The 12321-nt window shown below is 43.3% G+C and overlaps 1 protein-coding gene across 1 annotated transcript in view; it reads right to left on the bottom strand.

The window, feature by feature from the left end:
* The window catches only part of naalad2 (N-acetylated alpha-linked acidic dipeptidase 2), a 104563-nt gene that overhangs the window by 24387 nt on the left and 67855 nt on the right, over positions 1-12321 (bottom strand). The window contains exons 13-14 of the mRNA XM_072264360.1: positions 9798-9865; positions 6459-6550 (exon numbers count right to left, since the gene is read on the bottom strand). Of these exons, the coding sequence (XP_072120461.1) occupies positions 6459-6550; positions 9798-9865 (160 nt within the window). The remainder of the gene's footprint in view (positions 1-6458; positions 6551-9797; positions 9866-12321) is intronic.

The raw sequence follows: 12321 nt of genomic DNA, 5'->3' as shown, positions 1-12321 counted from the left end.
TTCAGATTTCCAATGATCAGCATCTCATTTCTGCATGCAATGGTCACTTGTGTCCCCAGCTCTTGGCAAGAAAGAGTGAAGTGTATTGTCGTCCCACAATGTGTTTAGGTGATGGGCTTATTGTGGTTGATTAACTGTTGTGTTTGCAGGCTGGGATACTGATTTGAGGTTTGGAGTTCTTACAAGTGTGGGAAATTGTTACATCTACATCCTCTCATCAATTAGATAGGTCATTGATGGAGATGTGATGCATAAATCTCTGTCCCAGGTAGTGATGCAATTGGTAACATTTAAAGATGCATCATGTCAGGGGTTCCCTAACTAATCCTAACCACATCTATGAATGCTGATCTGTTTGCAACACTTCATTTATCACCCTCTCCGCACCCCCCCCCAGTGTACTCCTTACATTGACCTGAATGATGATTCCTCTCATTCTGAGGATTTCCAGATGCCTGCAGCTAGATGGCACCCTCCTCCTCTCTTCCATTGTAAAAGCTTCAATTGCTTGTGTTTAAGTCCAGCATCTCTTGTGCTAAAACGATTGATCTCTGCGGCCACAAGACGCCTCCACTTCAATAGGTCAATCTAGCTTAAGTCTATGCAGGTGACTGAACATCTATCAGCCATTCACAAAGTTGGTGTCCATGGCAATAGGTAGTTCCATTAGCACTGACCTAGTGCTAAATCAGGATCAAATCTTGTGCATGGTCTTGTTCTGTCAGTTGGGTGCAGGTTAACTGGGCACCACATATCCATCCAATTTATCTCCCTAAAGTTTTATTTTCCAAAATAATATTCACAACAAAGTAATTCTGAACACAGTTGTGTTGAATAGCATGCAGGAGGTTTATATACTAATTCAGGAATGGATGGGCACCGATATTTATCCTTGCTACATAGAAGTAACAAATTGATGTAGTCAACTGTACTCAGTCACTTTTTCTGTTGCTTAGCCTTACAATTTGCTGTGGCAGAATGTCACTTCATCAATATAATTCATTTCTGCCAATGGACCATCTGTGCTTCAGCATTTTTAATTTGCTGATGATTCAGATAAATTAATCAGAATGATAAAACCCTAGATTTACATGCAAATCCCAATCCACTTTTCAAGATTGACCCAATTTTTTGTTTAAAAAAAGCAAACCAATACGGGTTTAACACAGACGCAATCTGTAACTTTGGCCTATGTTAACCTGATAAACATGGGAGAGAAAACTATTCAATTGCATAACTTCAACTAAACTGTAGGTAAAAATAGATTACCCAGTACCTGCCTGCAAATGGGAGCTAATGGTGCACATTTCCATGAAGTACAGAGTGCCCAGGGTTAATGGCAATCCACATGCAAGGTTGAATTGTCTTCTCACTGTGAAACTGATTCACTTTGTATGCAATTAGCTATCACTGTGGTCTAATACATAGGAAAACGGACATGAACCACAGAGACAATCTGTGCTTAAATTACTTAAAAGGAGTCATGAATTATTTGCAGAAAAGCTCATTGGTATTAAGGACACAAATCTTGATCAGTAATTTGGGAGGTAATGGTAACTTGTGGAAGAAACGAAGGCTTTAGCCATGTTATTGGTGGGTTTCGAATGGGGGGGCTGAGACTTGGATCCCACTTTCACCTCTCAGGTAGCAACACAGCTGCAAGTAGAGGTTGCTTAATGCAGAACTTGTTGAGATCTGTTATTCTCAACAGGAAGTGTCTCAGCCATGCACTCATTACTGCCTCTAAAGATATAGGCCACATTCTTCCTGACCTTAACCTCCAAAACAATCTAGACAGCAGTGACCAGACTGCCCTGTTCAAGCATATCAGCATGTTTGGATGTGGCTGCTCTATGTCCAGCCAGAACATGGATTATAACCTTCCAAAAGATCCAGAAAGGAGACTTGGAGCTATCGGATCCCCAAATGAACCCCTAGTGTGTTCTATCTCCTTACTTTAAAGTCATTCCATAATTTGTAAGGATCAGGCCACGATCGCAAGAGTGTCCTCTACATCTGCAAAAATACTGACAAATTCTCTACCTCCTGTCGTATCGTTCTAAAAACTGGTAATTATTTAGGAGGTATCTCAGCTCATCAAGACTATGCCTGCTCACATAGCAATCTTATCCCCTACTCATTTCCCCTAAAACCTCTTCTAATTTCTTATCAATTGCCCCTGCACACTTACTCCCCCTGGATTACACCGCTCACCTGCACATTTGCTCCCCTGGATTACACCGCTCACCTGCACACTCGCTCCCCCTGGATTACAACACTCACCTGCGCACTCGCTCCCCCGGATTACAACACTCACCTGCGCACTCGCTCCCCCGGATTACAACACTCACCTGCGCACTCGCTCCCCCGGATTACAACACTCACCTGCGCACTCGCTCCCCCGGATTACAACACTCACCTGCACACTCGCTCCCCCGGATTACAACACTCACCTGCGCACTCGCTCCCCCGGATTACAACACTCACCTGCGCACTCTCTCCTCCTGGATTACATCACTCACCTGCACACTCTCTCCTCCTGGATTACATCACTCACCTGCACACTCTCTCCTCCTGGATTACATCACTCACCTGCACATTCTCTCCCCCTGGATTACAACACTCACCTACACACTCTCTCCCCCTGGATTACAACACTCACCTGCACACTCTCTCCCCCTGGATTACAACACTCACCTGCACACTCTCTCCCCCTGGATTACAACACTCACCTGCACACTCTCTCCCCCTGGATTACAACACTCACCTGCACACTCTCTCCTCCTGGATTACAACACTCACCTGCGCACTCTCTCCTCCTGGATTACATCACTCACCTGCCCACTCACTCCCCTGGATTACAACACTCACCTGCCCACTCACTCCCCTGGATTACAACACTCACCTGCCCACCCCTCCCCCAGATTCCATCACTCACTCGCCCTGGATTACAACACTCACCTGCCCACTCTCTTCCCCTGGATTACACCACTCACTTGTACACACACCAATTTACAGCAAGCAATTCACCTATCAACCCACCTCATTGGGATGCACGATGAAAGCCTAGCACCTGGAGAGAACACATGTGGTCACAGGGAGAATGTGCAAGCTCTCGACTGACAGCACTGGAAACTGGGATTGGAGCCAGGCCGGTGGAGCTATGAGCTTGCCACTCCTCATCTGCTCTGCCCCGTCCAGCAGGAAGGAAGGAACCTGCTACACTGTGATCTGCATGAAGCACTACACCCATTCAGCAGCCCAACACAGTTTCAGCAAGTCATGACAGTTTCCAGCTAAGCAGAAAACTCCTGAAACAACTTGACAGGGGCAAAGTACTGATGGATATTTCAACATCACTAAGACGACACCAAAGCACACATCATCCTCTTGTGGAAATCTACTGCTTCTTTCCTATGCGCTTGCTGATTCCCTACGGTGGAGTTCTCCCACACTACATCCTGAGGATTTCCTCAAGCCCTGCTCTGTGCCACCAGCCTCTATGGCAAATGAGGGTGAGCACTAACTGGTATGCATATCACTGAGCCGCGATAACCAATGAAGAAAATCTGGCTTTGACTTTGTAACAGTCTCACTTTGTCATTCCTCTCATCTCAATCTCCCTACTGCACAAATTGTAACAGCCAGAACCAAGTCATCCAACAAGGCAAACATTTCTACACATACAGACAAGAGCAAGTGTGTTCCATTACAGACTAATGCCTTTTTATAAATCCAGTTGCCATGTCTTCTCCTGTGTCTCTACATACAATCCATGCTCTTACTGTGATGCAGCTGAGCTGGACAAACATTGCTCACTAGGGTGGGGTTAGCTGCTGTAAAGGACAATCATGAATAGTTCTAGACCTGAACCCCCAAGCTATAGGCTGTCATGTCTCCAGCACCACCTCCTCCAAATGGCTGAACTCGCAGGTAGAATACCTCAACTACTACTACACCCATGCAACAGCGCATCTGCTAGCTAAGCAGCCTGCTACAGATCAGAGTGCAAGGGTACTGCATCGTACAGAGTGCAGAGCTTCTGCTGACAGTGGAATGGTGCTGGAGTTCAGTGTTTTCCAGTGTAGCCTCTCCTTGATGTTGAAAGGTTGGGAACCAGGTTCCATGTAAAGCTGTGGATTCAAGGCTGGAGCTGGAGAGTTCCTACAGGCTCCTGGTCAGCTTTCAAGCACTGGCCCACCATGTATATACTCAGCAGCCTCTGCACACGAAAGGCCACCAGTCTTCTCTCCGGAGGCTCCTGGACCTAAAATGATGTACAACCTTACTCTGCATGGCCCTGGACTCAAATGTAATATCCTCCTTTTCATCGCGGGGCAGGCTTCACTGCAGAAGCCTGCTCGAGTGGCCACAGGACACGATAATTATCGAAGGTGCGATCATACAACATGGATATAAACGAGCAAAAGGCAAGAAGTGGGATACAAAGCAAATGACTGGATATAAAAACATCCTCAGATCTCCAAATTACCACGGGCACTAGCAGCTAAGTCTATGATTACCCGTACCATCTCCTCCAGATAATTGAACTTATGGGCAATGTACACATCTTTCCAGAATGTGGTTTTAAACAGCTTTACCTTGCAAGAGAGAATGATCACTGTAGTGAATATGGGGTAAATGTGTAAATGAAATGCCCATAATGGTCTGGAGGTTTGTTAGTGGTGCAGGTTCACCTTTGAGTAGACTAAACCATGAGGCAATTGAATAAGACCGAATAGCATAAAGACACCAATAGTGGAGACATTGTGGATAGCGTAGAAGATCAAAGAATTTAGTGGAAAATAGATCAGTTGCAGATATGAACAGGGACATGGCATATGGAGTTTGATATGGGAAAGTACGAGCCTTTACATTTTGGGAGATCAAATGTAAAGGGGAAGTTCACAGTTAACGCCAGGATTCTTAAAAGCACCAATATACAAAAGGGTCTTGAGGTCCAAGTCCATAACTCCCTTAAAATGGCTTCAAAAACTGATAGGGTGATAAAGAAAGTGCATGACATGCTTGCTTTTATTAGTTCAGGCTTTGGGTTTAAAAGTCAGGAAGTTATGTTGCAGCTTTATAAAATGCTGTTTAGGCTGCATGAGGAGTATTGCATACAATCAAGTCACCCAATTACAAGAAGGAATATTAAAACTTTGAAGAGAGTGCAGAAGAGTTTTGATAGACAAATGCCTGGAGTAGAAGACAAGTGCTATTTCGAGAGGTTGGACAAACTAGGGTTGTTTTCTCGAGTGGCAGATGCTGAAGTTAGTCTTGATGGAGGCATTTAAAAGGCTCTTGGATAGTCACATGAATACATAGGGAATGAAGAGATGTGAAAGAAGAAATTAGTTTAATTAGGCATCATTAGCTTAATTAGTTCAGCAAAACATGGCTGAAGAAACTGTTCTGTTCTATATTTTAAAAATAGAAATATTTAAATTCAAGAGTAAATGATGTGAAACTATTCCCATTAACAGAAAAGTCTGAATCCAGATGAAATAGATTAAATGGATCTAGCCAGGGACACATTGAAAGCCTACAAATACCTGCAATGATTTGAACTTGTTGAAAACATAAAGATTCACTTGTAAGAAGCAATAAAGAAATTAGTTTAATTGAAGGAAAGAGGATCAATGGAACTAATTGATTGCTCTACCTCAGAACTGGCAATCGAACAAACTGTCTCTTTCTGCAAAGCACTGCAATTCATCTTAAGTAATATTAACTGCACAATGTTTGTGGCTGCTTATTGTACTCTGCTTCTGAACTGGGTTCTCTAAAGTTTAGGGATCTAATGGTATTTAACATGCAGTAACCCCCTGAAGCCTGTACAGTGTTGCTGATTAAGCATGGAGTTTAGTTCCACATGTTCTAATTTTCTCCCATTCTTACCTACACCTTAACATTATAGTTATCCTTAGAAGTACCTCTTTGCAAAATGTTTTAAAGTTCAAAGATTCATTTATTATCAAAGTATGTACTGTACGCAGTACATAACTTTGAGACTTCTTCTCCAGTAAGCCACGAAACAAAAGAAAACTCATGGAAGTCAGTTTGGCGTGAAATAGCAAACCCACCCCCTGCATGAAAAAGAATGGCATCAAGATCAACAACCCCAAACCCAATCCCCCCGCACCAAACACAAGAACACTGGCCCCCAAATCCCTCTCTCCCCACACAAATATACCAACAAACAAGAACATCAACCCCCAAATCCCCCTCTCCTTCAAATGCAAGAACATCAACCTCCCAGAACCCCCTGTTAAGTCAGGCTGGGAACAATGAATAATTATTCAAATGGGTGAATTAATCAAGTTTTTCTACATGACACTGTAGACCAATATAAGCTCAGAAGTATCCATTCCAGACCATTCATTTCCAGCAGCAACAGATTTTCCCTCACAATTCATAAATTAAGGAAAAGTGGAGGAAAAACATTTCTGTCTGACCTGGGAGCTTCTTTGTATTCTGTCCAAGGATCTTTCTCATACCAACTCTGGTAAAGGGATTTTCCCTCAAAACCATCATCAGGGCTTGGCATCTGAAGGAAGGCAAAATTGAATCCTTTATTTCAGCACTTTCACATTCTTTCATTAGTCTTCTGTCAGAAACAGCCAATTCATAAGTATAGAAGTTTGATAAGGTCAAACCCTGGGTTGTTTATCTGATACAAGATTAGAAGGTCCTTTCCTGAATTTTTGGGAACAGAAGATCTTCCAAGTTCAAGGCATTGGTTCAATTTCATGGTGAAGATTCAATCAATAAAGAACAACCAAGATGGATCTATTGCTGAAACTATTTGGAGCAAGAGGCCATCTTGATAAAGGAACTGAAATTTGTACTAGAAGTAAATGCCTGGAGGATTGTTAAGAACAAGTTTGTGATATCAAACATTATTGAGACTATATCATTTCAATTTCATAGCAGTGCCAAGCTGCCAGGGAGGATGCAAATGACTTGAAGTGCTACTTAAATTTTAACTCATTTATCTTCTTACTCAACGCAGAAGGTTCAGAAACTAAGAACATATTCAGGGACAGACTAAGCAAGGTGCACAGAACAGAAACCAGAGACCCACTGATTATGTCAAAAGGGTTAAATCTTTTGATCCCATCCAGATCAAGGGACAGGTGTACCACACCTACCTACTGACTAATGAGCATTGCATAAGTGGGCAAAAACCATCAGTATGGCAGAGATACAGCACCAGTAGGTATGTTTGTATGTATGTACCACTAGGGCATGTTATAGGTCTGTCATTGTAAAATAAATTAGATTACACATATTTTCTGACTGGTCTCTGGCATGCAACTTCGGATTTTCACTTATCACCACACATTGCGGATTGCATTTTTTTTCATTAAGTAGTTTAATTTCATAACCATCAGCAGAACATATAGCAACACACATCAAAGTTGCTGGTGAACGCAGCAGGCCAAGCAGCATCTGTAAGAAGAGGTGCAGTCAACGTTTCAGGCCGAGACCCTTCGTCAGGACTAACTGAAGGAAGAGTGAGTAAGGGATTTGAAAGTTGGAGGGGGAGATCCAAAATGATAGGAGAAGACAGGAGGGGGAGGGATAGAGCCAAGAGCTGGACAGGTGATAGGCAAAAGGGGATACGAGAGGATCATGGGACAGGGGGTCCGGGAAGAAAGACAAGGGGGAGGGTCCCAGAGGATGGGCAAGAGGTATATTCAGAGGGACAGAGGGAGAAAAAGGAGAGTGAGAGAAAGAATGTGTGCATAAAAATGTAACAGATGGGGTACGAGGGGGAGGTGGGGCCTAGCAGAAGTTAAAGAAGTCGATGTTCATGCCATCAGGTTGGAGGCTACCCAGACGGAATATAAGGTGTTGTTCCTCCAACCTGAGTGTGGCTTCATCTTTACAGTAGAGGAGGCCGTGGATAGACATGTCAGAATGGGAATGGGATGTGGAATTAAAATGTGTGGCCACTGGGAGATCCTGCTTTCTCTGGCGGACAGAGCGTAGATGTTTAGCAAAGTGGTCTCCCAGTCTGCATCGGGTCTCGCCAATATATAAAAGGCCACATCGGGAGCACCGGATGCAGTATATCACCCCAGTCGACTCACAGGTGAAGCATTGCCTCACCTGGAAGGACTGTTTGGGGCCCTGAATGGTGGTAAGGGAGGAAGTGTAAGGGCATGTGTAGCACTTGTTCCGCTTACACGGATAAGTGCCAGGAGGGAGATCAGTGGGGAGGGATGGGGGGGGACGAATGGACAAGGGAGTTGTTGTTTGCAGCAGAACATACAGTATTTTTTCCTTTACTTCTTTCACTTATTTATCATTTAATACTTCTTTTGTTTATTTATCATTTATACAACATGTAAGGTTTCAGAAATAGTTTGGCCCCATTCTGCCTCTGCTGCTCCCTGCATCTTGTGTTATGTGGTGGTCTTATTGTGACCCACAAAGCCCAGCCACAACGCATCAGGGCATGCGTGGGCTATAATTTTCTGTTTGTCAAGGACACCCCCCCCCCCCAATAAATATTCAAGGTGGAGATCGGAAGAGGAAATGAAGTCTGGATTCATCTATTACAGAAGGCAAGAAAGGTGCAGGCATGGGGTGCAACTGGGGTAGAGAAGGGCAGAATAAAAGGTCACATCAGATGTGGCTTCACCTCCTAAAAGATTCTAGCATTTTACTTCAGAAGTGGGTGAGGTGGACTCCAAGCCTTTACCTGACCCAGCTACGACCAACCTGTATCTGGCCCAGTTCCACATCAGCAGTGAGGGTGGATGCATAGGATCTACATAATTTGCTCCACAAATGTCACACCCAGCTACTTAGAGATAATCCAGTAGGTACTTGTGTCAATCTCACCAGATATATTAAAACCATGGTCATGAGTACAAAATGGTCTGCTAAATGCAGACATTTAAACTCATATGTCCTATTAGAACACGTTATACCCCCTTTGAAATTCAGATGTCAAATTTCATTTTAAAATCTTCACGTAAGCCAAGTAGTTAAGGGGCACCTGTCTTATGAACCGCAATAAGGTTTAATATTGTATTTAAAACTGCACATGAAAAACTGAAATGCTCTTTACAATTAAGGTTTTATTTGACAAGAGTTAACTATATATTTATATCTCATTGTTCATGCTCTCTTCCAGGCAGATTTGCAGTCCTCAATTCTGTCTCAACACATGATATATCATATCTATTCATATTCGTATTAAACAATATTCCCATGCTACAGTCCTTATTTTCCATATGCAATAATGAATAAGTATGAATCCATTAATTCCTGAATCCAATTCCATCAATAGCTATGTCAAAGTTCATTTATTGCTCTTCTGTGTCCTCTAACTACTAGGCAGTGCTTGTCTACTTCATTATTATTATTATTTTTTAACAAAGCATATACCTGAAAACTCTGCATTTCAAAAAAAAATTTACAGGAAAGTTGTTTCTCTATCTCATTCTACTATTCAAACTGTGGAACCATCATCATGATCTTTAACCTCCATAGTTTTCAATCCAGTTCCATACTTAACCAGCTACACTGCTGATGTGCCCTTAGAAACCTCTTTTCATGAGTACAAAATGGAAAACACCAATTGGAAACATATTGGCTGTATCCAAAGAGTTGCATGGTATCTAAACTTTCCACCTCAGCATTGCACTCTCAGAAATACTTCACAATGTCTCCATATACTGAATCTTTCAGTAAGAAAAATGATTTACAACAAATTCCTTAGACACTCAGTAAACATTTCAAACTATACAACCGAATTCTGGGAGTGAATAGTTCCTTACCTCTTTAGTCAAGTTATAAACCAACTGGTTGAGTAATGGGCTACAGTCAACTCTCAGTGTGTAGTTACCTAAAAGGCAGATACAAAGAAAGATAAGAGAACATTATTAAATTACAACCTTGACAAGTAGCAATATACAAATAGGCAAAATAATTACATCCTTAGCACAAATATGAATTAAGTTGCAGTATTAAATGACAGTGAATTTAATCACAATTTTTTGTGTTACAAGTTGGGCACTGCAATGTCTTTCATCTGGCGTAAGAAAAATAAGTCCATCACATCTGAATTTGGGATTGGGTCAGTGTGGTCAAACAATAGTGGGGAAGGGGGTAGTGGTTGGACTTCAAAGTCTGGATCAAGTTCAAAGCATCAGGAGCAAAAGTCGAAAGGTGATGAAAAGGGTTATGTTCAATTGGTCATGGTGAGGTATGTTCATGTGGTAGCTGACAGGATATGATGAGATCTGCTTCAAAAGGGCAACAATTATACCAGTGCTCAAGAGGAGCAATGTGAGCAGGCTCAATGACTATTGTCCAGAAGCAGTCACATCTATGGTGATGAAATGCTTTGAGAGGCTGGCAAAGGCTAGAATCAACACCTGTCTCAGTAAGGATCTGGACCCACTGCAATTTGCCTATCGCCACTATAAGTCTACCACAGATGCAATCTTAATGACTCTACACGAAGCCTTGGATCACCTGGACAATGCAAATACGTATGTCAGGGTGCTGTTTATTGACTATAGCTCAGCATTTAACACCATCATTCCCACAGAACTGATCAAAAATCTACGGAACCTAGGCCTTGTACCACCCTCTGCAACTAGATCCTCAACTTCCTAACTGGAAAACCACGATTTTTGTGGATTGGAAATAACATCTCCACTTCACTGACATTAACACTGGTGCCCCACAGGGATGTGTGCTTAGCTCTCTGCACCTGTAACTATGTGGCTGTGCATAGTTCAAACAGCATCTACAAATTTGCTGATGACACAACCATTGTTGGCAGAATTTTAGATGTGACAAGAGGCTGTACAGGAGTGAGATGTACCAGTTAGTTGAGTGGTGTCGCAGCAACAACAACCTTGCACTCAACATCAGTACGACCAAGGAGCTGATTGTGGATTTCAGCAAGGGTACGATGAGGGAACACAAATCAACCCTCAGAGAGATCAGAAGTGGAGAGAGTGAGCAATTTTAAGTTGCTGGGTGTTAAGATCTCTGAGGACCTAACCTGGATGCAACATATTGACGCAGCTATAAAGACGGCAAGTCAGCTCAGAGAAAAGGCAGGTGGTCCTCACAATTTTCTCAGTATCGAGGACAGTGCACTATTGTGCACGTGTCTATAGCAGCATGGAAACAGACCCATCAGCACAACTAGCCCATATGAGCAAGATGCCCCATCCAAGCTACTCCCTAGAACCCCTTCAAAACTTTTCCAATCCAATAAGCTGTGCGAACTGAGAGCCAGAATCTCCTACCAGTGGGAAACAGAGGAATGTAACGTTTTGTGCTTTGTGGAGACCTGGCTGATGGATGACATACCGGATCATGCCATCGAGCGCTCCATCTGGCAGACAGGTCAAAAAACCTCTCCGGGAAGAATAAAGGAGGTGGGGTATGCTTCATGGTCAATAATGCTTGGTGTGACCCCCGGAATGTGCATGCCCTCAAATCCTTTTGTTCCCCGGATCTGGAGTACCTTGTGCTACTGTGTAGACCTTTCTGGCTGCCTGGGGAATTCACAGCTTTATCATCACAGCTGTGTATATTCTGCCACAAGCTGATACTGACGTGGCTCTCAAGAAACCGTACGAGACCACAGGAACCCTGGAGACTGCACACCTGAAGGCTGCCTTCAGCGCTGCCAGTGACTTAAATAGAGCATCGCTGACTAAAGTCTCTCCAAAGTTTTGTCAACATATCCAGGAGAGCACACAGGGAGATAGCATACTCAATCACTGCTACTCTCCCAGTCGCAATGCTTACAAAGCACTCCTCCGCCCTCCATGTGGAAAATCGGATCACTCCTCCATTTTGCTGCTGCCGAAGTACAGGCAGAAGCTGAAACAAGAGGCAGCCATAGTTAAAACCATCCACTGTTGGTCCAACCAATCAGTCTCCATGCTACAGGACTGCTTTGATGACGTCAACTGGAATGTCTTCCATGATGAGAATGTCTCCGAGTTCACGGATGGGATCACGTTTCATCCGGAAGTGCATTAAGGATGCTGTTCCCCCCCCCCCCCCCCCCAAAATCAGTCAGGGTCTATCCAAACCAGAAACCCTGGATCAATAGTTCCAAGTGAGCAGCACTTACTGCGCAACACAGAGCTTACATTGCCGGTGACCAACAGGAACTCAAGAAATGTAGCTACATTCTACACAAAGTCATGAAGGCAGCAGAACAACAATACAGGGACAAGATTCAGCCACAACTCTCCACCAACAACACACGCAGCTTATGGCAAGGTCTGCACACCATCGCAAACTTCAAAGCTAAACGCAGTGGAGTTT

The sequence above is a fragment of the Mobula birostris genome, chromosome 7 (assembly GCF_030028105.1).
Source record: "Mobula birostris isolate sMobBir1 chromosome 7, sMobBir1.hap1, whole genome shotgun sequence".
NCBI classification, from domain to species: domain Eukaryota; kingdom Metazoa; phylum Chordata; class Chondrichthyes; order Myliobatiformes; family Myliobatidae; genus Mobula; species Mobula birostris.
The sequence above is the reverse complement of the archived record's forward strand: the minus strand, read 5'-3'. Positions and strand labels throughout refer to the sequence as shown.